We start from the raw sequence: 27151 nt of genomic DNA on the forward strand, positions 1-27151 counted from the left end.
AGTCACGCTGAGGGCCCTGGAGGGGTTAGAATTAACCCAGCAGGAAACAAGCCACATATAATCCATCAGCCAAGCATGGCACGCAGGGGAAAGGGCCTGAAATCCAGAATTCCATGAGGAAAGAGGGGTGTGCTGCACCAGAGCCAAGGAGGAGGATGGGAGCACCTTTGGATAGGGTTGGAAAGATGGGGCATAAGCAAGGAGCAGGGAGCCAGGCTGGGTGGGATGCTGGGTCTCCAAAGGGTGGTGGCCTTGTCCTGAATCAGCTTTGCAACAGGAGGAGAAGCTGGAAAGTTCTTTCCCCAGTGTTGTGCTAACACAGCTGGAGTGCTGTGAGCCCTGAGGGCCAAAGGTCACCCTGAGCGCCAGCTGAGAGAGGTGTGAGGTTTGCAGGGCCACGCAGGAATACGGCCAGGGCTGGGTAACAGCAGCTTTGGGACCGAGTCACTGATCTGGGTCTGCGTGGACACCAGGAACTGGCTTTGCTCCCCCAGAAGTGCCAAGGGATCAGTGGAGATTAGCCCAGGGGGTTAGAGCACGGTGCTAATAGCACCAGGCTTTGATCCCTGCACGGGCCGCTCACCTCACAGTTGGATTCGATGATCCTCGTGGGTCGCTTCCAACCCAGAGTATTTTGGGACTGTGACATCCCGCTCAGCCCGGAGCAGGCGGTGCCTCCGGAGCCGCCCCTCGCACCCCACGTCGGGCTCTGTCCCCGCTCCTCCCTCCCTGGCCGGCGGGAACAAGGCTGCTTTCACGAGCGGGTGTGGGTGGCGAGGGCCTCTAGCTCTTTAAGAGGGGAAAATTGGGGTTGTAATCTGAGCGAACTTCTCCTTTCTGACAGGCGGGAGAAGTTTCAGGTCCCTCCCTCGCTCCGCTTTATTAAATATAGTAGTAGCGGGAGCGCCGGGCTGGAGCAGGCGCCGGCCGAGGCGGTGCCGTCCCGGAGCCCTCGCCGCCGCCGCTGCAGCCCCGGGGACGCGATGGGTGCCCGAGGTGGCATCGCCACCCCTGTGCTGCTGCTGCTGCTGCTGGCCGGCCACCCCCGGCCCCTCAGCGCGGGACCCCCGGCCGGAGGTGAGTCCCGTCGCCATCCCGAGAGTGACAAACCCTTGGGGATAATCCTGCTCCTGGGAGAGCCGGGGAGGCAGCGGACATGGGTGACCTATGCGGGCTGTCCCTCCCGGGTGGCGGGCGCTGTCGCCAGGCTGGCAGGAGCGCTGGGTTTTGGGGCAGGGCGTGCGGGGGAAGCGGAGGCTGGAGAGGAGCGGCTCGCAGGGCGGTGGGAGCCTCGCTGGGCGCTTCCCGCAGGGCGCACGGTGTGTGTGCTCCATGTGGGCTGTGTGTGTGCTCCGTGCTCCGTGCGGGATGCGGCTCGGAGCGGCTGCGCTCGGCGCCAGGGGCAGCCGGCGGGGGAAAGGCACCGTGGCTGCCCCGCCAAGCCCGGCGCCACGGCCAGGGAGCTCGCCAGCCCTCCCTGCCCATGTTTGGCCCTGCCACGGGAGCCGCCTGCGAGGGCAGCCCCTCTGCATCCCTCTGCGGAGCGGGGGCGGCTGGGCTGTGTCCCTGCCCGGGCTGTCCGTCCCGCGGCCCGGGGTCGGTGAGTGGCTCACCTCTCCCAGCAGCAGCACAGCCCCTGAAGGGTTGTGGGACCAGCCCTGGGGGGACAGGGCAGCGGGGACCGGCTGGGGCTGAGGGTGGTGCCCCCGTGGTGGCACAGGGCTGGCAGCTCTGGCGGGAGAGAGGTTTGGGATTTATACCCGGTTTTCCCCCTGGAGCAGCCAGGTTTGCACACCCAGCTCTTGTCACGGACATGTGTCCAGCCTGAGCATGCTGCCAGCCGTCCCACAGCCCTGCTCCCTCCCGCTCCCTCCCTGCCTCAGCAGGCTCTGCACCTCTGGACGGGCTCGGTCCCACTGGGTCTGACCCTCCAAGCTGTGCCTGGGGTCTGACTGGGCACTGCATCAGCAGCATCTGCAGCTTTGAATGTGAAGGGTGTTTAAAAAGCACTTTCACGTCCCTAACTCTCCCCAAAAATAATATATCATTTCACTGAGCAGTGTCTCTTCCCCAAACTTCCCCCCAGGGAGCAGGACTCTGACCAGCAGGAGAGGCAGGAGCTTGCTCCCTGCAGTTCCCAAAGGAACTACTGAAAACCTCCAGCCTTTTGCTTCCTAACCAACTTCTGCATCCCAGTCTGTGTCAGTGCAAGGAGGAGGATGGTCCCAGAGCCCAGCCTTGTGGCCCTCAGCACCTGCAGGGCTGCTGTTGGTCTCCTGCTGTCCCAGTTCTCTCCCAGAGAGCAGCTGGCCTCTGGGACATGCTCCTTTCATTACCTTAGGCCTTGTTCTTTCTATTTTTTGTCATGCACCAAAATAGGAGGGTGCCTGGCAAGCTGAGTGGAAAAAGAATCCCTTTTGTTAATGAACAGAGTGGTCTCCTTCCTCCCAGCCCTGACCTTTCTATCCCGGGATGGGATTTCCCCACATGGATCTGTTGATTGTGCAGTGTCCAGGGTGGGTCTGAGGGCTTCCCTGGCAGTCCCAAATTCTTTCATGTGAAGGGGCTGGAAAAACCCCAAAAAACCCCTGAAACCCCCATGGCTTTCACTGACAGCCCAGGACTTGCCCCAGGTGACTCCCCCATGGCTGTGACACGGCTCTGGGGATCAGTGGGCACCCCCCTGGTCAACACCTGGGGCTGGGGAGGAAAAGGGGGTTAACCCCCATTTTCAAATGCTGGTGACTGTTTCTGCACTGGGCTGGAACAGATGTGCCAGCTGTGACCCTGGGCCTGGGCAGCAGCTTCCCACCAGCCCCCTGCAGCTGAGAACATCCCTGCTGAGCCCAGCAGCACTCACTCCAGCTGTTCCCATGGGCTGCCCACTGTGGGACATCCCGTGTCCCCATCAGGGAGAGCCACAAGCAGTGTGCTGAGCATGGGGCTGAGGTTTTGGGGGTGAAGCCTGTGTTTTGTGCTCCCTCCAAGCTCAGGTCCAGGAACCCGGGCCTTCCTGCCCAGCCCAGCATGGGAAAAGTCATCATGCACTTCATCAAATACAGGATTATACCAAAAAGAAAAAACACTCATAAAACTTGTCCTCTTGACATCAAAGTGTGAAGCTTTAGTAAACTGTTTTTTGACAGCCTGGCTCCCCTCTGGTTCCCAGTGAGGTCACCCACAGGCTGGGCTCCCCTTCCCCAAAATCCCTGTTAGTGGAGTCTGGAGTGAGGGGAGAGGAGAGAATTGGATGTGTGGACTCCCTGTTAGCAGCGTTCACCCCGAGATTTCAGCAAGTGGGTGCCACAAATGTGACACCCTCCAAAGCTTAGGCAGACCCCAGAGGCAGTGAGGGGGTCCTGGGGAGGCAGGAGGGACACTGGCATGTCCAGGATCCTGCCCATGGACAGGGAACAGTGTCTGGGACACCCTGGGGTGTCCATCCAGGATCCCTTCTGCTCTCTCCAGGTTCCTCAGCTCCACGGAGCCACCTCGGCTCTTCCTTTCCTCCACTTTTGGAAATCTGACTGATTTAGTCAAACTTTCTTTTTTATGGTCGCGCCACATGTTTTAAGGTCATAGCTCAAAGCAGCTGGAAAAGTTTCCAGCTGATGGGAAAGAACAGGAAAAATGCTGAGAAGGGGGGAGAACGCAAACCGGTATCGTGGGAATCGGGGAGGAATATTCTTGTCTCACTCTTATATTTAGCAACAGAGAGCTGTGGGCAAAAATATAATGAGTGCATTCCTACAGGATTGCAGGACAGGGTTAAGCTCACCCCGAGGAGCTCACGTCAGGTTGAAGGCTGGACAGGAACAGGGCCTGGGAGGCGGGAGCCTGCGTGCCTAAATAAAGCTCCAAGCACAGACTGTTCACAGCAGGCCCTGGCCCAGCCCAGCCTCGGCTCCCTGGGGCTGCTCCCTGGCCCTTTCCAGGTGCTGGGCTCGCTTTGTCTCCTTTTTGGGAAGCCTGAGTGTGAGCATCACCCCCAGCCTTCAGCTGGGAGACTCCTGGAAACTCCTGTGCCCTTCCCAGCTCCCACCTGGGCAGCCCGAGCCTGGTTTGCCACCAGCCCCTTCACCATCTGCATCTGCAAACCCCTGAGACACAGAGACAGGAGGGTGCCCACCAGAGCTCCCTCATTCCCAAACCAGGCCTTCCTGAGCTATCTCCATCATGCCCTGTGTTTGGTTGGACATTGATGGGAAACCTCTGAGAGCTTTCCTGAGGTAAATAGACCAAAAAAAGGGAGGTCGAATTTACCAATATAATATATTGGTAACATATATAATATATATAATATGCATATATGTATATATAACCAATATAATATCTTGACCAATATAGCAAAATATTGCTAGGTATTGTCATATGAGGATAATTTTTAGTCTATTGTATTGACAGAATATTAATATATTCCATGAAGCATATCCCAAATACATTCTATGAAGTCAGAGAACCTTTCACAAAACCTTTTGCAAAGCAGAGCTGAGAGTCAGGGCAGCACTGGGATCTGCAAAACCAGGCTAAAATCCATAGGAGCAGGGCTGCTGTAGCTCTTCCCAACCCCAGGACAGGGAGCATGCATTTGCTGCCTGATTTGTCACCCACTGCCAGTCCTCTACCCTCAGGACAGACCAAACAGGGCCTCTCAGCTGGCATCAGGGTGGGGTGGGAGGTGTTTGTGCCCTGAGCTGTGGATGCAGGAGGGTGATAAATGCCCATTTTCCATCCCTGTTCCCCGGGTGTGCCGCCCATGGCTCCAGGCAGTGCCTCTGGGAGCTGCCCTGTGCCCAGGGACTGCCCTGGCTGCCTGACAGCCCTGAGAAGGGTGCCAAAAACGGCTGGGAGTGGAGAGAGTGATGGGGCAAGCATGGTTTGGAGGTGGCCAGGCCCATCACGTGCCTCCCAGACAAGGAGACAGAGAAGCAACACGGATCCATCACCATGACTCACTGGCTGGGGAAGGAGCTGTGAGTCAGCTGGGGATGGCCCTGTGAATCCCTGCTGCTACTTTTGCCCAAGTCTTGGCTTTCTGGAAGTTGTTTTTCCTCTTTGCTGCAGGCAGGCGAGGGATGGGAGGGTTTGGAGCCACCAAGTGCTGGTGGTGCCATCCCCAGCCGTGTTGATGGGTGCTCCCCATCCTCAACCATCTCACACCCCTGGCGTGGTGCAGCCCTGGCAGAGAGAGGGGCAGGCAGCAGGAATTTCCCATTCCCTTTCCCAGCCTCTAGCTGAGCTTCAGAAGGGCTTCAAGGTTTTCAGCATCCCATCCCACAGAAATTTCTGAGCCCACCAGGGTCATTTCCTCTGGGAGCTTGGGAGAAGAGAGGGAAGTCTTGGCCCGAGGTAGATGTGGCTGAGAAAGCCCTGCAGCCCTGGGAGGGGATGTGAGCACCGGCCTCCACACCCCCACAGCCCCCCCAGCCAGGCCTCCCCCCGGGCTACAAATAGAGCAGGCATTTATTTTCTCTATAAACATCACCCCAGTGGGTGTTTCTCATGGATGGAAAAGTCAGGGATAGCAGGAGTGGGGAGGGGGACCTCTGGAAGGGTGGGGGAAGAGGAGAGGACAGGACAGGACAGGACAGGACAGAGCTTTCAGCTCTAGAAGGAGCAGGAAAAAGAAAATACTAATTTTCTTTGCAGACAGTTTAGCATGTCAGCCCCAGAGGATCAAAAAATGCCCTCTCTTTCCCCCATCTCTGTCCGTGGAGACATTTTTCTCTGCCCCTCACAGCACCCAGCATCACCAAAAGCTCATCCTGGCCGTGGTCCTTGGTGCCCTGTGGGGTGCAGGGTGCTGTGGGTGCTGCCTTACCAGCACAACTAAAGCTGAATGGCCCCAATTTACACATTTCACACCGCAATTGCACCTTTTGCCATCCCTGCTGACACATTTCCACATCCCTGGATGCTGCAGTTAAGGCAAGCAGGTATCCTCTGGCAAGGTTTCAACACTGCTGCTCGTGCTCATTCTTCCCCCACCATTTTGGCTGATAATTCCCCCCATCCTGGCACGTCGGGAGCCACTTGACACCAGCGGGGCTGGGAACCATCAGAGCCCGGGCGGCTGGAGGCGGCCCCTCTGCCGCGGGCTGTTTGTTGACAGCAGGCAGGATCTCTCCGGTAACACCGAGCGCTCCAGGCGCGTCTGTGAGCATCCCCTGGCCCGGCGCCGCCGGTCCCCCCGCCAGCTCCTTCCCCTCGCTGCGTCTGGGGATGAGCTTGGGAACAGGCACTGGCAGGGATGGGATTCAGGGATCCGCAGGTGGGATGTGCACCAGGGGCTGGCTGCGATTGTCCCCTCCTGTGCCACCACATGCCCTTGCTCAGCTCTCTGCAAGCTTCTCCTTGGTTGGGTGGGAAGCAGCTGGGGTAGGGAACACAGTGGCAGCGGGTGCCAGGATGGGCAGGGTGGAGCTGGAAAACCTGCCAGCCTGTGAGACAGGGGAAGAGGGCTTGGGAGAGAGAAAAAGACAGAAAAAATAGAACAAAACCCGACTTCGAATGGTTTGGAAACCACGTCCTCTGGGGCTGATACAGTATTTCCAGGCCAACTTCTCCTGGCAGCGGGAGCCTGAGTGAGCCTGAGTCACGCTGCAGGGGACGGCACAAAAGCCCCATTGAGCCTCCTGCTTCCCCAAATCCTCCCACTTTCTCCCCCCGCTTCACTTCCCAGGGCAAACGCTCCAAACTCTGCTTCCAGCTTGGGCTTATTCCTTCAGTCCCTCCGGAGCCATTGAGCCACGCATCGTTAAAAGCTCTGCATCCCCGCTCCTGCTCCTGCCAGGCTTTGGGGGCACAGCTCTTCCCAAAAGCACTGTGACCTTTGTGGGGGGTTTCAGGCTGGCTCCCAGCTCCTGGCCCTCCCCTCCATGGCTCTGCATCTGGCTGAGCAGGAGAGCTCAGGAAATACCATCAGCTTTAGGGCTGTGCTTGAATCATCGTAAAACCATGCTGGATAAGCGATGGAGCTCTGGAGCTCTAGCCAAGCCTCCTGGACCCTGCTATATGGCCTCCCTGCTGTATCACAGCTCCTAAGGATGGGGAAGGCAAGCAGGAGCAGGCACAGGCTCTGGGCAGGGGTTGGGGACTGGCAGGACACGGGAAGGTACAACCAGCCCCCTCCCAGACAGCACAGAATTAGCAGGGGGCATGTTTTCATGTTTTCCCCTGACCCCAGAGTCCGTGGGCTGTAAAAAGGCTGTTTTTTCCCCAAAGCTGTCAGGCTGGGGAAGGCGAACGCAGAGCAGCTGGCCGGGGAACAGGGGAGAGGAACTGAAGGAATAAACAGAGGAGGAGGGGTTCAAAGCAGCGTGCTGCAGCCAGAGGCCACCTGGGTGGGATGGGGGCGAAGCAAAGCACCCCTGGCCAGGACTCTCCTCCCACGCCCAAAACAATGGCAATGGCACTTCTGGTGGTCGGCAGCCCTGGGAAGGTGACCAGAGCTGGGAAGGTGACCAGCCATGGCTTTCCTGGTGGTTTTGTGGGTGCTGCTTTCCAGCAATCTCTGCTGGCCAGCACTCCTGGAAAGCGGCGGCCCCTGGGAGCCCCGCCGTGAGGGAGGGCCAGATGGAGGGGGGAGGCGAGAACCAGAGCACTGATTCCCATTGCTGGGGCTGGAAAAGCACGCACAGCCCTGGCTCAGGATGTGGGAGCAGCAGTCCCTGGAATCACTGGGACTGGGAATAAAAGGAAAAGTCCTTCTTTGTGCCAGGAGCTATCCCAGCAGGGATGGATCTGTGCCCGTGACACCCCATCCCATAAATCTTGAGGCAGAACCCCAGGCTTTCCTGGGGCAGGCACAAGGGGACTGTGGTGTGATCCCTGCTGGGTTTTTGAATGCCCTTCATGCATTCATAAACCCAGGTCACCTCCATTGCACTGGGATTTCTTTACACCCAGGTGGGTGCTCAGCTCGGGTCTCAGGGCATGTCTGAAGGCAGCAGCCCCCCATTTGTCCCCCCAGCAAAGCCCCAGCCAAAGCCGAGTGCTACGGTGTTTGCCTTAACCTCCTTGCAGGCTGCTCATTTCCTTCCCTGGCCATAAATAAAACCACACCGTAAAACGAAGGGAATGTGGAACATAATGAAGCCTTTCTCCAAAAGCCCGTTGGATCCCTTCCTCCCGTGGCCCCTCCACCCTATGTGGGGACAGGGGCACAGCCCAGCTCCAGCTCCAGGGGGCTACAGGTCCCATTGGCCATCAGAGCTCCAGGATGGGGACAAGGGAGCCTGAGCCCCCGGGACCACCCACGGCGCTGGTCCTGCCCTCCCTGCCTGCGCTGGGAGCGGGACTGGAGCCTTGAGCTCAGAGGCCACCGAGCTGCTCAGCAGCATCCCCAGCACTGGGCAGCCACCTCCAGCCCCTCCAGTGTTGTTCACATGGCCCAGCCTCTCTGCTGTTGGCATTCCCCTGAACCCCTCCGGTATTTTCACCCCCCGAACCCCTCCCATGTTCACATCCCCCAATCTCTCCAGGGTTCACATCCGCCCTTTGCACAGCGGCTGGGGGTGCAGCACAATGAGGCTGGCAGCGGGTGATCTCACTACCTTAAAAGTTACACAAATTAAAAAAAAACATCCCCAAACAACTCAGAGGGCCTCCAAACCAGCTCCCTGGTTGAGGCTGCGGAGAAGGATCGCAGCCGGCTGCCCTTGTGGCGGCCCAGCAGCGGGCACAGCCCAGGGGCCGCCTGTTGGCACAGGGGCCGGGCAGGAAGGAGGGCAGCCGGCGGGCTGGGCTGCACCAGCGGCCGCACAAGCCCGGGGCTGTTCGGGCAACAAGGAGCCTTCACTCCCCGGCTGTTTTTCCACCGTTGGAAAAGCGGTGTGGCCGGGATGGGAAGCGGCTGCGAACACAGGGAGCCTTTCAGGGGGGCGCGTGTGTCTGCACGGGGCTCTCCTGGCACCGCTGCGCTCTTTAAAGAGCTGCTTTAATGAATTCCAGTCCCCTCCCTGCAAACACAGCCGGCCACCGGCCCTGGCCCCCATCTGCCCCACCGCAGCCTGAATGGAGCCTTGTTGAGCATCCAGCCCCTCCCCGGCTCCACACCCCGATCCCCGGGCAGGGTTTGCTCCGCTCCTTCCTCCTCAGCCTCGGCGTCCTCCCGTGGCCAGAGCGATGGGGACGCTGCAGCCCCTCAGGAGCTCGGCTGCCCCCCAGAACGCAGCTGGCTGTCCTGCGGCAGGGTGGGGATGCCCCGGGCTGGGGTGGGAGCCCTGGGGCAGGGCAGCAGCCCCAGCAGCCCCCGTGCCCTCCCACACGCCCAGGACTGTCCCTGCTGCACAAACCCTTCGTGCCCAGGGCCGGTCCTCTCTGCGCTGAGCTTTCCCAGCACTTCCCTTCGCCTGGGCCGGGACTTGGCTCCTTCAGCCTCCTACGTGCAGGGAAGGAGGTGGGAGAAGTTTCTGTGCTGAGATGCGTGTTAAAAACACAAAGGAGAGCCCAAAACAGCCTCGCCGAGCCCCAAACACTCAGAGAGCCCCCTGAGCGGATGGGGATCCCCCCCAGGCTCTGCTCCTGCTCCTCCAGCCAGAAAATTCCCTGAACACCAAAAAAGCAGCTGCTGGAGAGGCCAGACCAGCCGTGTTTTCAGCTGGAGGAGCAGGGGAAGAAGGCCAGAGCTCCCGGGGCCGGCGCGTGGCCGGCGGCCGCTGGGGCAGGGCCGGCTCGCACGGAGCCCTCGCTGTTTGCAGGCCCAGGAGCAGCCCAGGGCCTCGCTCCCAGACCCCTCCTTAGAGCTTCTGGCTCATCTCCTTGTTTTATTCCATGCAAGAAAGAAAAAAACCACCCCAAACCCAAGTGACACTGCAGTCTATAATCTGCTGGCTGCTGGCTGGCTGCTCGGAAACTGTGACGGAGGAGGCTCCTCTCGCCTCGTCAACGCCTTTCAATCGGCTTGGCAAGGCACCGATGGTGATTTCCTGTGGGACGCAGCAAGATGGGAATGTCAATTGTTTTTATCCGGGGTGAGTGGGACATCCGGGGTGTCCACTGCAACCCGTGGCCAGGACTTGGGGACCTCTTGCTCCCCCATGGCAGGAGAGGAGGGACCCCCTTGAGCATCTGCGTCCAGGGATGACGGGCATAACACTCCTGTGGTATGATCGTGGCAGCTTTAGATCAGTTGAGATAGGTGCTTTTGGGGCATGGGAACTCATCCTCATGGGATGATCCAGGAGCTCACCTGAGCCTGCCCAAGATGGGGATGGGTGCCTGGAAGTCCCTCCTTGCTCCAGGTGATGGACCAGGATGGGCCACCCTGTCCCATGGAGGGTCCTTCAGAGCAAAATGTATTTGAAAAGAACCCCCAAAAATCCATTTTTTCTGCGTCTTTTCCAAAGTGGAGAGCAAGGAAGAGGGGAGATAGAGGTGAGAAGCTGCAGGTCCCTTGTGAAAGTGAAATGTCACAGGCCAAGTGGTTTCACATCCTGGCTGGGCTGATGAGGGAGGAGGAGAGTGGCCCTGAAATAAAGCAGGAATTTGGGAGAACAAACAACAGTAACTGCCTCTGCTGCTGGAGAAAAATTCCAGCGCCTCCTGGATCCAAGCAAGGGTCCTTCCTCCTCCCCAACAAACAGCACCACTCCCCATGGCATCCGCACCTCTGGGAGCTTTTTATTATTAGTATTTTATGAGAGAAGAAGGAAAACATTTCTGGCAGCTTTGGTAGAGTGCAGGCAGGACAAAATGTGCTGGCTGCAGGAGCTGGTGCCCCCTGGCACACTGGAAAACAAGCTGGTCTTGCTGGAGCAGCCCCAAACCCTCATCCCCAGCACCCACAGCGAGACACTGCCCAGCCCCTGGGCGGGCATGGAAGCTGCTGGTGGGTCCAGCCCAGCCAAGCTTTCCCTCCCCGTGAGAGCAACCACTCAGTACCCATCTGAAAAACATTTTTGAATTAGGGGAAGCCACTAAAATGTAGCAAAATCCCAGTGGGAGCTGGAGCATGGAGCATGCACAGGGAAGCTCGTCGGGAGCCAGCACATAACGTCCACGGATGTCTCTGGGGACCACGTGTGCCTGTGGTTGTGCAAGGAGGGACAGGAACATTCCCTTTTCCACTGTGCCACGTCACTCCAGCTCACCAAGCCCCAGGACAAGGCGGTGCTGAGAGCCCCAGCACCCACCACCACCCTTGGCCACTGGGCAAGGCTGGTTCTGCTGCGACCATGGGAAGGAGGGAGCGGGTCAGGGAAGGACAGAGCCCTGCAGAGAACAGAACAGCTCTTCTGAGTCACTGGCTGGGCTGGAGAGGACAAGGAAGCCAAAGTGCCCCATGCCAGCAGCAGGCACCCTGACAGCCTTGCCCTGGGCTGGGCAAAGGGCTTGGTCTTACAGCAAAGGCCAAATATTTCCATGGTGCCATTTCCTCCCTGTCCAGAACGGGTGGGGTGATGGTCCTTTGCAACACCCACGTCATCCTCCCAGACCACAGGGGAAAACTGAGGCACTTTCTTCTGCTGCCAGTGGCAGGAAATGATTTTTTGTGGTGTCCTGGACAAGGAGGTCTCCCCATTCCCAAAGGGCTCAGGAAAGCTTCCCCCAGGCACTGCAGGGCTCAGCTCTGAAGAAAATGGGAAAAGTTAAATCAGAGTGCTCCAACTCTGTCCCTGCCACACCAACTTTTGCCATCACCTCTACAGATGGTCCCCTCCCAAATGTCTCAGTGACTGTGGCTGTCCTGCAGGGTTGGGTTTTCACTTAGGGCACCACCCTGTGAGCAAAGCCTGCATTGCCCATTCCCAGCCTGGTCATCCCACAGAAACTTGGGTAAGAGGAAAATGCATCCAGGGAAGCAGATGTAAGAGCAGATGTAGGTGTTTATACCCAGACCTCGCTGTGCAGAAGATTGGTGTCACCCCAGCATCCAACATCCATCCCTGCCTCCTCCAAAAAAGATCAGGGGCTGGGACCCTGAAAACCAAATTCCTACTCTAGTTCAGCAAGACAGATCTGGGACCCCAAACCTAAGTGTAGTTCGCCCACTGGGTGGATCTGATAAGTGCTCTAGTAAAGCACAGCAGGAAAGCTTCACACATATAAACTCCAGCAGAGCCTGTGACTACATATGGACTGAAAATGTGCATTTGCCCCCGTCCCTGACATATCCTCCCCAAACATTTCCAGCTTACAGGGCTGCAGTGTTTATGCTTAAGCACAGAGTTTTGCCACAGGCTGAGCTGGAGTCAAGCAGGATGGGTGGCTGCAGGCCCCAGCCACACACATTTAACATGTGTGAGATGCACATGCATGCATTGAGTCAGCTAAAAACTAAAAGCGCTCTAAAATTAAGCCTGGCCACTCCCTGTACTCTTAATCCTGCACTCTCCTGCCTCTGCCCTGTGACACAGTCTGTCATTTCATGACCACATGCCACTGAGCTGAGTCCTCCAGGGCTGATGCATACTGGGTGTTGAACGTGTTCCAGCTGCATCTCCAGACGCCCACTTTGTGCCAAGGTTTCCATCCACTCTCACATCCACCTATGGATCACTGCACTTCTGTTTATTCCTCCTGCACTGAGGAGAAACACAGTTCCTTTAATCAGAAGGTACTGAGGCCCTGCAACAGGTTGTCCAGAGAAGCTCTGGCTGCCCCATCCCTGGAGGTGTCCAACGCCAGGTTGGACGGGGCTTGGAGCAACCTGGGATAGTGGAAAATTTCTGCGTCTTTTCCAAAGTGGAGGGCAAGAAAGAGGGGAGATAGAGGTGAGAAGCTGCAGGTCCCTCATGAAAGGGAAATGTCACAGGCCATAGCAGGGGACTGGGATTAGATGAGCTTTAAGTTTCCTTCCAACCCAAGCCCATTCTAGGATTTCTTTAGGAAAATCAGAAAAACAGATTCCCCCAAGGGTCTTTTTAGGCTGCTGGACTCCAGCAACCTGTCAGATGGCAAACAAGGGAAGGGCTGATGGATGGGCTTGGGAGGCTCCATAACCGCAGCATCCACCCGGACGGGGCTTGCAGGAGGTGTCCTTCCCTGCCTGACCTTTCTCCCTTCTCTCCCCAGCCTCTTTCTTCGGGGACAGCTTCGTGGAGATGCCGCTGGCGGACGCCTCGCGCGCGGTGCGGCTGCGGCTGCAGCTGCTCACCAGCCAGGGGAACGGGCTGCTCTTCCTGGCTGCCGGCCAGCCCGACCACCTCCTGCTCCAGCTGCAAGCCGGCCGCCTGCAGGTCAGCACCCCCTCCTCTCCCCGGGCTGGGGGCTCTGTGCCACGGCTTAAAGTGGAGATATATGGGAGGGTGATTTCACAGGATCACAGAATGATGAGGTTGGAAGAGACCTCTAAGATCATCGAGTCCAACCTATGCCCTAACACCTCACCTAGACTATAGCACCAAGTGCCATGTCTAGTCTTTTTTTAAACACATCCAGAGATGGTGATTCTACCACCTCCTTGGGAAGAGCATTCCAGTACTTTATTATTCTTTTGGTGAAATTTTTTTTTTCCTAATATCCAACCTATCCCTTCCCTGATGTAGCTGGAGACTGTGTCCTCCTTGCTTCATCCAGTGAGAGGATGAAGGGGCAGCCCAGCTGCCAGGACCCCTGACAGGGACCTCCAAGAGGAGAGTGGACACAGTCTTGAAAGATTTGGTTAAATACAGAGAACCAGGCTCCATCTGGGGAAGCTGCTCACCCACTGCCTGGGTGATGCTGGGGGTGGTCACGGGGACACCCCAACACTGGCACCCTGTGTGCATTGCATGGTCAGACATGGTGCACAGCACCCTCAGGTGTGAGGACGTGAGACACAGAGGATCCAGGGAAAAAAGAGGTCTCCCTTGTCCCAACTGGAACATGTGAAGCAATCAAGACAGAGCAATAAAATTCCCAGTTGTGGTTATGGTGCTGGCATCCACCATGAAGGAAAAAGAGCAGGGAGCATCCGAGGCACACATCCTGCCTCTCCTGCAGCCTGGGCTGGGCTACCAACCACATTAAACCAAAGCAAAAGAGCAAGAGAGCCACTGGCCAGAGGTGTCCCTAATGCAGGCCATGTGTCTCACCAGCTAACCCTCTACTTAGGCAGGCTCCAGGCTGCTGCCCACGAGGAGCAAAGCCTGCTATTTCCCCTGCAGTTCCCAGGGAAAGGGCTGGAAGCAGCCCAGGTTGCAAGGATGGAGGGCAGTGGGCAAGACAGGGCAAGGAAGGAGGAGCCAGCATCTGGCAGGGCTGTTCTGTGAGGGGAAAGGAAAAGCCCAGCTGTGAGACTGGGAGATGGAGGACCCTAGCCCTGAGACTAGGGTTTGCTGAGAATGAGTGAAAAAGGAGAGAAATTCAGAGAGCAGGATGAAGAGGGCAGGCCCATGAGGAGCATGAAGGAGGAGCACATCCAGAGGTGGAGGAGTGAACCAAGGGACCAAAACTCTTGCGAGCACCTGGGTGTGGGTCCATGCAGGTGCTATTGGAAGGTGGAGAGGTCCCACTTGAGCTGAGGATTTTGTGTCTTTCCCTGCAGGCCAGGCTGCAGTTGGGCTCGGAGGAGGTGACCTTACAGTCCCCAGCAGGGCTGCAGCTCGATAACCTGGCAGTGCACGACGTGGAGCTGCTGGTGGAAGATGGCAGGATGACACTGACCATCGATGGCCTCTTCAACAGCTCCGCAGACATCGCAGGGCCAGCGAGGGAGCTGGACATCCAGCACGGCCTCTATGCTGGTGGGACGGGCACGCTGGACCTGCCGTACCTTGCCCAGGCCAGCCCTCCCTTCAGGGGGTGCCTTCACTTGGTGACATTCAATGGCCTGGATGTCCTCTCCCATCTGTCTGCTGATGGCAGCTCCAAGACCTTCCACCATGTCCAGGAAGGGTGCAGCACACAGTTCTCTGCAGAGCCTGAGGACCCATTCGGGTTCCCGGGGCCACACTCCTACATTGCTTTCCCCACCTGGGACGCAAGGCAGGAAGCGACCATCGAGTTTGTGATAACGACGAGCATCACCCAGGCACCCCTCATCTACCACGCAGGGCTGGAGAATGACTTCTTCTACCTGGAGATCTCCAACGGGCGCCTGCGAGGGTTTGTGGAGAAGGGGAACGGTGTCATCACCCTGCACAACAACGTCTTCATCAGCGACGAGCAGCAGCACTACGTCAAAGTCCACACAGACATCCACAAGTTTGAGATACTGATCGATTACTATGCTTCATCCACATCCAACCGGGGCATCAACAACTACCTGGACCTTCAGGGAAATCTCTTCATTGGAGGTATGGATGAAAAAGCTTTGCAGAGGCTGAGGGAGCACCATCTTTCTTTCATCTCGTTGTGGACCATGACCAACCACTCATTTGTTGGCTGCTTGGAGGACCTCCGGATAAACCTGCAGAGGAGGAGCCTGCAGGATGCTGTGATCACAAAGGACATCACAGCAGGCTGTGGGAAGCAGGACCACTACTGGGACTATGAGGAGGTATATGAGCAGGATGAGGCATCCACTTCCCCACCTCCAAATGGCTTTTCCGGAGCACCGGGCCTGGTGGTGGAACCATGCCGGCCCGACAGCAGCTTCCCACCCGCCTTTGCCAACATCAGCAGGCTGCTGCACGTCAGCCCCCTCATCGTCTCCGAAGGGGGCATGGCCTACCTGGAGTGGAAACACGCCCAGCCTACGGTAGACTTGAGCCTGGCCAACATCCGTCAGTCCCAAATCCTCTTCAGCATCACCAGTGACCCCAGGCATGGCCAGCTGGAGCTGGACATTCCCGGGTCCAGGAGCAGAAGGAAGTTCACATTGTTAGACATTGTGAATCGGAAAGTCAGGTACATCCACGATGGCTCCGAAGGGCCCATGGACCAGCTGATGCTGGAGGTGACAGTGACCACCCAGCAAGGGGTCCCAGAGTGCCTGCGGCAGGGGCAGGTGTACCTGCTGCCCATCATGATCAACCCTGTCAACGATGCCCCACAGGTGATCTTCCCCCGTGGGAACCACATGACAATCCTGAAGCACACACGGAAACACCTGACCACCGACATCCTGCAGGTCCTGGATGATGACTCGTCCTGTGACGACCTCGAATTCCAGCTGCACAGTCAGCAGATGGAGGAGGGCTATGTGGAGCTAGACTTCCACCCTGGAGTGCCCATTGAAGAGTTCTCCTGCCGGGACCTGGAAGCTGGCAGCGTAGTCTATGTGCACCAGGGTGGGACAAACTTACAGCTCACCTTGCAGGTGAGTGATGGCGCCGTGCCGAGCCCCATTGCCACCCTGAGGATCCTGGCCATTGATCCTGAGATCCGCCTGCTCAATAACACTGGCCTCTCCCTCTCCCAAGGAGGGGCTGCCCGCATCACCACAGCCAACCTGTCTGTGGAGACCAACGCCGTGGAACAACGGGTCTCCATCCTGTACGTCCTCACAGAGCCTCTGAAGTATGGTGAGGTCCAGAAGCAAGGGAGCATGGGAGGGGAATGGAAAAAAGTTGAGTCCTTCCACCAACAAGACCTGGAGCAAGGGCGCATCCAGTATTTTAGCACAGACCCAGAGCACCGTCTGGAAGACAGTATGGAGGAGGTGAGATTCAAAGTCCAGGTGGGGCAGAAGGTCTTGCCAAACAACACCTTCCTCATAAGGATTAAAAGAGCCACCATTAAGATGAGGACCATGGCTCCCCTCCAGATGAAGAATAAGCGGCACAGAAATATCACCAGCAAGGAGCTGGAGGCAATGCTGGAAGATCCAAACTCTGCCCCAGTTCCCTTCCGCTACATGATCATCCAGGCTCCCAAAAAGGGAAACCTGGAGTTACTTGGCAACAGGCTGACTGAAGGCTTTGGATTTACTGAAGAGGACCTGCAGGGCAACCACCTGAGCTACAGTGTGACCATCAGAAACTCCCAGCAAGCTGAGGACTTCTTCCAGTTCCGCGTCTACGCTGGTGAGCAGCACTCGCCTGTCTACACCTACAGAATCAGCATTGGTGGGGACCCCGATGCACCAAATTTGACCAACGTGCTCCTGACCGTGCCGGAAGGCGGACAGGCCGTCATCTCCAAGGATCACTTGTTTGTGCAGAGCGTGAACAGCATGGACTACGTCTATGAGGTGATTGAGGGGCCAGCGCACGGGAGGCTGGCCTGGGCTGCGTCCCACGGCTGGACCTCCCTGGAGGAGATCACTGAGTTCACCAACGACGACATCCTGCAGCGCCGGCTGCTGTACCAGCACGATGACTCCGAGACGCTGGAGGATGACATCCCCTTCGTAGCCATCAGGCAGGGAGAGGGCAGTGCTGGGTCTGAGGCCGAGGAGGTGAGGGGCGTTTTCAGGGTCTCCATCCAGCCCGTCAATGACCACAGCCCTGTCCGGGCAGTGAACAGAGTCTTCAATGTGGTGCGCAACGGGCAGCACCTGCTGACCACTGACCACATCGCCTTCACTGACAAGGACTCCGGCTTCTCCGACACGCAGCTGGTGCTGACCAGGAAGGACATCTTGTTTGGCAGCATTGTGTCTGTCGATGACAGACGCCACCAGGTCTATCGATTCACACAGGATGACTTGAGGAAGAAGAAGATCCTCTTTGTCCATTCCGGGGCTGACCGGGGCTGGATCCAGCTGCAGGTCTCGGATGGCCTCCACCAAACCACAGCCCTCCTGGAAGTGCAGGCATCTGACCCCTACATCAAAATAGTCAACAACACTGGTCTGGTCATCCACCAGGGTACCCAAGGGAGCATTGACTCCTCTGTCCTCAGCCTGGAGACCAACATGGACATCAGGTCAGATGAAGAGATACGGTTCCTAATAACCACCCCCCCAAGGTGGGGGACTGTGCTGAGAGGGGACCAGCCAGTCATGGCCTTCTCCCAGAGGGACCTGCTGGCAGGAGAGATCTCCTACCACCACAACGGGAGCAGGAACACCCGGGATGAGCTCCAGTTCACTGTAGAAGCAAATGAGGTGGCAGTGGAGGACACACTGGCCATCAGCGTGTTCTTGGACACCCATCCCAACCCCCTGAGCATAGTTAACCACAAGGAGATCTATGTTTTCCAGGGGGAAGCATCTGGGATCAAGGAGGAGGACTTAATGGTGAGTATCCCCTTCTCTAGTCATTCCCCATGCATGTATGACTTCCCTGGCCACCAAACCAGGGTGGCTACCCACGGGACTCCATTTTACTCCCACCTGCTCAGATGTCAGGCTTTGCCCAGGGAGCAAAGAGAGATGGCTTCAGGCATGGCCTCAGGAAGGTGGTTCTTGCAGTCCATCCCACAGCAAAGCTTTGAGGGATTGATTGCACAGCAGGTGGGCTGTGGGGCAGCCCAGCCTCAGTTACCAGCCCTCCCACTCATGTCTCATCTCCCCCACACTCCCAGGTGACCCACGAAGAGATACCTTCCCAAGACATAGTCTACCTGGTGAGCAGCCCCCCAGCCTCTGGCTTCCTGGCAATGCTTCAGCACAGCCAGGACATGAACGAGCAGCCCAGCCTGGACCCCATCCAGTCCTTCACCCAGGAGGACATCAACAATGGCAGAGTCCTCTACCTCCACTCCAAGCCCAACGAGGAGCGTGACCAGTTTGTCCTGGACATCACCGCCCGCAGTGCAGACCCTCTGGAGGGGGTGGTGGTCAGCCTGGTTGTGCTGCCCATCACCATCCCCTTGGATGTCCAGAACATCACGGTGCCAGGAGGTGGCTCTGCCGCCATCTCCTCGAGCGTTCTCCGTATTCCCAACGCCCACTACCCAGCTCTCGGCCTGGAGTTCAGGGTGCTGGAGCCCCCCCGGTTTGGCACCCTCCTGAGCAGCCAGCGGCCCGAGCAGGGTGGGCTGCACAGCTTCACCTGGAGCGAGGTACAGTACCCACCTGCCCACCAGGCTGCTTTCCCGAGGGTTTGGAGGGAGCCCGGGGTGGTCTCCAGCCCCCAGCCACACTGGGAGGTTGGGGAAGGCTGCAGGAGTCCTCTCCCCATCAGAAGGGATGGAGGTATTTGGGGTGGTGGGTTTGCTCTGCAGCCCCACATACGGGATAAGGGATACGGAGTGGGGATGCAGGCAGAGTACCCATGCTGGGCTCCAGGTCTGCTTCCCACAGAGAATCTACAGGGCTGCCCCTGAGCTTGTGGTGGGTTGCCATCATCCTCCCGGGACGGTTCAGAGTCACCTCCCCAGAGGGGCCGGTGGCCTGTGTCCTCCGTGGAGGATCACCTGGCCCTTGCCCCGCAGGTGGAGAACCAGCAGATCCAGTACAGGCAGGATGGTCGCCGATCCCTCAGTGACAGCTTCACCATCCTGGCCAACGCCTCCGAGGTGTCCCGGCAGAGCCATGCCCGGACTCTGTTCATCACCATCCTGCCCCGCAGCACCAGGGCGCCGCGGCTGAAGGTCAACGCCGGTTTGCAGGTGAGGCTGGGAGGCCGCGGGGAGGGAACCAGCGTGGGGATCCCCCGGCACTCGGGGTCACCCGCCCCGGGAGCTGCGCTCGGCGGAGCCGGGCTGCCGCCCAGAGGCGGACCGCAGGGAATGGGAATGGGAATGGGAAGGGAGGAGCGTTTTCCCGCCGGGGCGAGGCTGTGGAGGAGGCGGAGAGCGAGCTGTGCTCGCCCCCAGCTGCTGCGGGGAGCGGCCGCGAGGTGGGAGCATCGCCCCGCGCTCCCAGCGCTGCCACGGCGGCAGCGCCTCCGCAGCCCTGCCCGCGGGATAATCCCCGGCAGCTCCCGGAGCAGCCTGCCCGCCTTTCGCCAACACAGGCGGCAATTACTCAATCATCCGGGCAGCTTTCACACCTCTCTTTACGTGCATCCCGGAAAACGGCAGAAGGGAAGAGGTCTCACCTGCTGCTCAACTCTCACCTTCTGCTTCCAACCCCTCCCTGTCCTATTCGGGGTCATTAATGCAAAATTCCAGCAAAGAATTTAGTGGGAAACACAGAAGCACAGTGATGCCTCTCCCACCCCCCTGCACCTATTTTCACTATCCCAGATCTGGGATTTCCCAGACTGGCAGCTGGAAAGCAATCTGCTCCATGGGGATCATCACACAGTTGCCTTGGGAAGGGTTCTGGGAGCCTGGACTCTGGAGAAGATGCCCAAGGGGAAGGGGCTGCCTGCCTGGCCCCAGAGGCAGCTAATTCGAGGGATACCAGCAAAGTTTGGGAGATAGCCCCAGCTCTGTGCCTGCCCCACTTTTCCCCCTTCAGCCCAGGAAGCTTCTGACCAAATCCCTTTTGTAGACCTGCCTCACCTGGGCCCAAATTCAGGGAGAAATTGACCCCTCAGCTGCTGGGCCCGTGCCAGCCCCTTTTCCCCACTGCAAACATCCAGTGTAAGCATGGCCTTCCCTTCCCCCCAGCCATCATGCTAAGAATAAGGGTGAAAAGACAGAAAAACCTCCTAAAATTAAACTCTGAGGCAGCAACTTGTCTGCCTGCTTTCCATGGGAATGCCTTAGCACCCTGGGAAGAGTGACCACAGCTGCCCAGAGGAGCTCAGGAGCAGGGAAAGGCTTCCTTCCCCCAACGGGAATGATGGGAGAGGCCCAGCCCTGCCGTGTTTGTGCTCTGGTGAGGGATGACTTCAGTGTTTAAAGGTCAGGCCAGGCCCGGGAGAGGGATTGCACAAAGGTTTCCAGGGATGCCGAGGGACAACAGGCTGGGTCTAGACCCCAAAGTGCAGCCCCTTGGGGAGGAGCAGCAGTTTTTGGGCCGGATCTGAAGGAAGGATGGCTGGGTGCCACCGAGGCAGAGGTTTCCACCACCCTGGAGCACCCGGCCACGCTCCCGGCGCCGCTCCGCCACCTCCCCGCGCGCTGTCCCCGGGAGCGGAGGCGACACGGAGGCTGAGCAAACACAAAGGGCCCAGCCAGCGAGCACAGAGCCAGGGGAAGGCTTTAATAATGCAGAGAGGACGAGGAGCAGGGAGAAATGGGTCAGCTCCTGCAGCGCGGGCTCTGGGCTGGGAGCAGAGCTGCTCCAGCTGCTCGAACTGTCCCTTCCCAGGGGACAGCGGTGCCCCGGGGCTGCCATCCCGCCTGCTTTGCCCACAGGGAGTTTTTTATGGCTCCAAGTCCCCAGTGTGACTGCAGTTCCAGCTGCTGTGGGTGCTGGGGAGAGGAAGCAGCCCAAAGAGCTCAGCGAGGCTCCTGTCCCTGCTGCGTGTCCAGCACTTCCCCCACCCTGCCTCTCCAAAGCTGTGTTTTCCAGCCTGCCTCTGCCATCCCGTGGGGACTGCAGAGGGATTTAATTTCTCTGTCGGCACCCACACCCACTCAAGCAATGTTTTGGGTTAGGCCAGCTGAAAAACAGCAGAAAAGAGCTCATCCAGCAGAGCACCTCCTCCAGCGCTTGCCTGGGTGTTGTCCTGCAGATTCCCGAGATGCAGATTTCCAAAGTCCCAGCCCCATGATGCTGTGGGATGCTGCACATCCCAGCCCTCCACCCCACACGAGCCCTGGCACAGCTCCATCCATGCACCCCATGATTTCCAGGCATCCTGAGGGCAAAGGGCAGCTCTGGGCTGTGTGGGCAGAACCTGTTTGGCAGCACAGCATTCATCCCTGTGGTCTGCCAAGATGGGGATGTGGCACAGGGTCACGAGCAGGGAAAATTGTTGCCTCCAGCTGGAGATGAGAGATGCCAAGGGTTTGGGGTGGCAATGTTCCCACGGGAGGGTCAGCACCACTGGATGGGAGGAAGTGGTCCTGGGAAATTCCTCAGTGGCTCTGAACTCAGCCACATATTTGTCATTCCTGGAGGGTTTGCTGGGACAGCAGGCCTTGCTGCAGCCTTGTGAGGGGGCGGTGGGACGGGAACTGGGACGGGAGCAGGAGTGAGGAGAAACACCCAGCCAGGGAGAGACGGGGCTGCTTGTGGTCACTGTGTGCCCAGCAGCAGCTTGTGCACCCCACTAAAACCCCTTCCCTGCAAAGCAAGGTCCCAAAGGCACAGCCCCTGCCCCAGGGCACTGTGCCCTCTTCCATTTCCAGGAACTGGGGAAACTGAGGCACGCTTGCCCTCCAGCACATGGCGTGCAGAGGCGCAGACCCAGCTGTGTGGCACGTGCTGGCAAACACGGCAGCAGTGACGCAGGGCTGGGAAGAGGCCAGAGGATGGAGGCGTCCCCAGGATGCAGACAAGGCGCCCTTGTTGGGCTGGGATGTGCTCTGGCACCCAGCAGAGTGCTCTGAGCTGGGATGGGAAGAAGGGGAAAGGTGCCGGGGGTGTGGCGTGGGGATTTCAGCCTCTCCCTGTGCCCCAGCTGCGGGAAGGTGCCACGGCTGTTCTCAGCCCCCACATCCTGAGTGCTGAGGATGAGGACTCCCCAGCAGAGGAGGTGACCTACTCCATCCAGCCCCCGGCCAACGGGAAGGTCGTGCTGAGGTCAGCGCCCGGCACTGAGCTCCAGAGGTTCACCCAGGCCCAGATAGACAACGGCCTCGTCCTCTTCGTGCACCAAGGTAGGGCAGGACTGAGGTGCCCCAGGCCCCTGCACCACCCCAGGGTGGTGGGGACACAGTGCCACCACAGGGGATGCCAACCCCATCCCAAAAAACCCTGACAGGTTAATGGGGAGCTGCATCTCCTCTGGCCCCACAAATGCCCAGGTCTGTGCTTTCCACAGGACCCCTGGATGGTGGCTTTGCCTTCGATCTGTGGGATGGTGAGAATCTATCTCCTGGGCACTTCTTCCTCATCAGGGCCCAGAGAGAGCCTGTCATCAGCCTGGCCAGGAAGCAGAGCCTCACTGTCTGCCCAGGTGGGTACCAGCACATTCTCCATCCTCATCCAGCCCAAATGGGGCCCCCCTGGGACTCCTGCCCTTGCCCAAGCACTGCTGAGATGCCCCTGGCAGAGGTTGCAGGTGGGTGACAAGGTGACTGCTTGAAATCCATACTGGATGTGTTTTCCAGGTGCCCTGCAGCCCATCACCAGCCAGAACCTGCAGGCAGTGAGCAACAGCCCCACCAGCTCCACCGCTCTGTACTACAGCATCGAGCAAGCCCCACGCCTGGGCAGGCTGACCACCTCACAGGGGGAGGAAATCAGGAACTTCACCCAAGCCCAGGTGAGATTTCAATTCCTCCAGCCTCTCAGAACCCCAAACACAGCCCTTCATCACCCCCCACCGCACATGGGGGTCCCAGTCTGAGCCCACTTCCACCACAGGCACCTGATCCCAGGCAGGAGGCAGCACAAGGCTCCAGCCATGCTGTGACTTTCCCAGCTCTGCCAGCAGCTGCTAAGAGGGATTAAGAGCTGCTGCCCCAGCCTTGGATTTAGCACTGGGGGAGGCTGAGGGAGCTATAATCCCTTTTCCTAGGCCATCTCCCTGCTGCAGAGCCAGCCTGGCTGCTGCTGAAGGGAAGAGCCAAGCATGATTTTTTCACCCTGGCTCTGAAAAAACCCTTCTCCTGTGGGGCCAAATTTTGCAGGGCCCAGCAAAGGTCTTATTTTATTCCATCACTCAGAGACACATAGGTTTACCCTCCCTAGAAGCTCCTCTGTGCTATGCTCACCCTTGGAGGATGCTGAGCAAGCTCAACCATTCCTCTGAGCCTAAGGTCCCCTTATTGCTGAGAGAAACATCAGAGTCACAGAGTGGTTTGGGTTGGAAGGGAGATTAAAGGTCACCTTGTTCCCCCACCATGGACAGGGACACCTTTTACTAGATTGCTCCAAGCCTCATCCAACCCAGCCTTGAACACTTCCAGGGGTGGGGCAGCCACAATTTCACATCCTGGTCAAGAAACACCATGAGCTCTCCATGGTCACTACCATGCCATGGCTAGTGAAAATCCCCATTTCTTACCTAATTAGAGCTTGGTTGCTCCATCCCAGAGTCAAGATAGGAGCTGATCAAGGGGGTTTTTTTTAATTTTCAGGTGGACAGCAAGCTGATTTTCTACCAGCATGAGATGCCAGGCCAGCCCTTCTGGCTGGCCCAAGATGCCATCCGCTTCCGTGTGGTCACTCCCACGACCATCTCAGATTCTTTCATCCTCCTCGTCCTGATCTCCTTCGAGGAAAATTGTCCCCAGCACTTGACTCAGCTTTGGAAAAACACAGGTAAGGGTAGGATGGAGAAGCATGGGACAAACCAGCTCTTCAGGAGGACTTGTTTGTCTGAAGAGGACAAATGTCCTGTTTTCCATGGCTGATATATTAGATCAGACATCTAAAACTGCATCCAATTCCTTCTTCCATCATTGCAACAAACTCTGACCGACTTTCATTAGTTAATTCTTATCCCTTTTTTCTTGCCAGGTCTGCAGCTCACAAGGGCTCAGCAGGCTGAGATTGACACCTCGGTGTTGGATGCCTCCAACCTCCTGAGCCGAATCCTGGTCCCTGAGAGGGCTGGATATGATGTTGTCTTCCTGGTGACAGAGCCACCAGCTCATGGACAGCTCCTGGTGGCCGGTGTGCCCCTGGAGCAGTCACGGCCGTTCTTCCTGCAGTCAGACCTGGCAGCGAGGCGTTTGGTGTATGCCCATGGTGGGGACAGCGTCTCCAAAGACCACTTCAGTTTCAGGGCATGGCTCCAGCCCCAGGAACAGCGGTCTGTCCGTCCTCCACAGGATGGGGTGGTCATCTCTGAAGCATTCAACATAACAGTGACCAGCAGCACCGCATCACCACGGGTGGTGAAGCGGCAAGGAGTGCTGCAGGTCCCGCCAGGCTCCGTGGTCACCTTGTCACAGGAGTACCTGGATGTGGCAGACCCGCTGGTGTCCCCTCAGGAGATGGTGTACAGCATTCTCCAGAGACCCCTCTCTGGCCACGTGGCCAGCGCCCACAACCCAGGGGAGCCCATCAGCCGCTTCACCCAAGCGGATGTCAATGCTGGCCGCGTGGTGTTTGTTGCCACTGGGAGCCGGTCCCCAGGCTCCTTAGCCCTGAGCCTCTCCAGTGGCCACCACCCACCCATCCAGACCTCACTGGAGATCGAGGTGCTGCCTGTCCTGAGCACCACTGCCAGCCCAGCACTGCTGGAGGTGCCCCAAGACCTGAACAGGGCCCCTGTGTCCCAGCATCACCTGCTGGGTGCCGCACCACGAGGGGCAGGGAATGTCCTGTACAGGATCACCAGGGAGCCCAGGTTTGGACAGGTGCAAGTCAACCAAAAGCCATCACGGGGCTTCTCACAGAAGCAGCTAGATCGTGGGGAGGTGACGTTCACCTTCAGTGACCTCAGGTCGCCTCAGGATGACTTCCAGTTTGTTGCCATTTCGCGGGCAGGGAACAGGAGCGGGGTGGTGAACGTGACCGTCCGAGCTGCAGTGAAGACCCGAGAGGGCAGCCTGTGGCCCCGAGGCACCACAGCCCTCCTGGACACCAGTGTCCTCGATGCCAGTGAGCTGGCCAACCACACCAAGAGCGTGCCAGTCTTCAAGGTCCGCAGGGCGCCCCGTGCCAGCCGTCTTGTGAGGGTATCCAGGGATCCAGGACAGCCCACATCCCCCATCAAAACCTTCAGCCAGAGTGAGCTGCAGCAGGGGCTGGTGGGGCTGGAGGTGCTGGATGCTGGGGACACCCAACAACCCCTGCAGAGGGACAGTTTTGTCTTTGAGCTGGTGGCTGATGGGGTGCCACCAGCGCTGGCATCCCTGGAGTATGGCATCGAGCCCTACAATGCCTCCAAACCCTATGGTGTCACCCTGCTGACAGTCCCACTGGCACCCTCACCCCCAGTGCCCCATGGCACAGCACGGAGCAGCCCCAATGCCAGCGAGCTGGGCATGTCCCCCACTCCCTGGCTGGCCCCCAGTGCCACCAGTAGCCCCAGCCCCGGGGCGGGGGGCACCTTCCTCAGCTTCATTGAGGCCAACATGTTCAGCATCATCATCCCCATCTGCCTCATTTTCCTCCTGCTGGCCCTCATCCTGCCCCTTCTCTTCTACCTGCACAAGCGCAACAAGACGGGGAAGCACCACGTCCAGGGCACCCCCAGCGCCAAGGCCAAGAACGGGGCCGTGCCCGACCACGAGACCTTCCGGAGGACAGAGCCCAGCCAAAGCATCCCCCTAACGACTGTCACCACCCTGGAGGGCAAGGGCACGGGGCCCCCGCCCCCGGGCACAGGCTCTGGGGCACCTCCCGACCCCGAGCTCCTGCAGTACTGCCGGACTTCCAACCCCCCCCTGAAAAACAACCAGTACTGGGTGTGAAGGGCTCAGCTGCGGTGGCACGAGACCACCAGGGCACCCAGCCCCTCCTGCAGCACCACCAGCCACCTCCTCCCGGCTCTCCTCCTCCTCCTCCCTGGGAGCTGGCATCCCACAGATGCAGGAGGGCCCTGGGGATACAGGGGCTGCTGCTCCAGCCCACCTTGTAGCCCCACATCTCCTTTGGGCAGGGGAGGGGGGCACTGCATAAGCAACTGGGGACAGGCAAAATTCCTGAGCATTGCTGGGAATTGCTGACTTTGGGTGCTCATTTGGGCCACCTGATGGAGGCCACAGTGCTGGGGGGCACCTGATGACTCTGATCCCCACAGAGCCACCCAGGCTGGTCCAGTGGTGGCTCCTCTGAAGGCAGCACAGTCGCCATAGGGGTGCTTTTCACAGCTCTTGGTAAGAGATGGAGGATGAGGAGCAGCTTGCGCTGAGTCAGGCTGGGGATGAAGCTGCCCAAATTCCCCAGGGCTAGGCGAAACACTGAGACACTGAGACACTGGAGCAGAGGCTCAGAAAATATTCTGTGGCCAATGCCAGGGGAATTTAGGAGTCCCTGCCCACTTGGAAAAACACCCGCCTTGCTCTTTCTCTACTTGCCGTGTGCTGCATGAAGCCAATTGCACCGAGCCCTGGGGGGGTTGCACAACAGGTAGGACTTGGCAGGGAGGAATGGCTGGAGCTCACCTGGGCAGTGTGAAACCAGAGAGGAGAGCAGAGAAGCGGAGCCAGCACGGTTTTCCACTGTATACTCCAGTATGGCAGAAGTAAACAGAATAAAGTGCCTTTTCCGAGGTGCATCACTGTTTTCCTAAGCTGTCTCCCTTGCCAGGCCTGTTTTAAGCTGCTGAGCAACATTTGGAGGTAATGGACCATATTCTGGGCTCTTGCTCAAATTTTCCCCAGCCTGGAGTCCTAAAAACTTAAATAGAAACTGTCTGAGGGAGGGCAGAGGAAAAACTGAGCGCTGAGCTCAGGAGGGGACCCAACAATAATACCCTGTGCTGCTCCAGCTGGG

General features: G+C 58.4%; 1 protein-coding gene across 1 annotated transcript; it reads left to right on the top strand.

Annotated features, from left to right (window-relative positions):
- Positions 1-904: 904 nt before the first annotated feature.
- CSPG4 (chondroitin sulfate proteoglycan 4) lies at positions 905-26894 on the top strand. The gene is made up of 10 exons (XM_054642319.2): positions 905-1077; positions 13018-13181; positions 14471-18049; positions 18337-18816; positions 19189-19365; positions 22218-22416; positions 22581-22715; positions 22870-23024; positions 23842-24025; positions 24224-26894. Exons 1-10 carry the CDS (start codon positions 984-986, stop codon positions 26125-26127), a joined length of 7071 nt encoding a protein of 2356 aa, XP_054498294.2. The 5' UTR covers positions 905-983; the 3' UTR covers positions 26128-26894.
- Positions 26895-27151: the final 257 nt, after the last annotated feature.

The sequence above is a fragment of the Agelaius phoeniceus genome, chromosome 13 (assembly GCF_051311805.1).
Source record: "Agelaius phoeniceus isolate bAgePho1 chromosome 13, bAgePho1.hap1, whole genome shotgun sequence".
NCBI lineage: Eukaryota > Metazoa > Chordata > Aves > Passeriformes > Icteridae > Agelaius > Agelaius phoeniceus.

Excerpts from the sequence above, each read along its gene's own strand:
- CSPG4 (XM_054642319.2), top strand. The coding sequence starts at position 984 with ATGGGTGCCCGAGGTGGCATCGCCACCCCTGTGCTGCTGCTGCTGCTG. Across the intron at positions 13,182-14,470 it reads TGCAAGCCGGCCGCCTGCAG|GCCAGGCTGCAGTTGGGCTC; the intron begins GTCAGCACCCCC and ends CTTTCCCTGCAG. Across the intron at positions 22,417-22,580 it reads CGTCCTCTTCGTGCACCAAG|GACCCCTGGATGGTGGCTTT; the intron begins GTAGGGCAGGAC and ends TGCTTTCCACAG.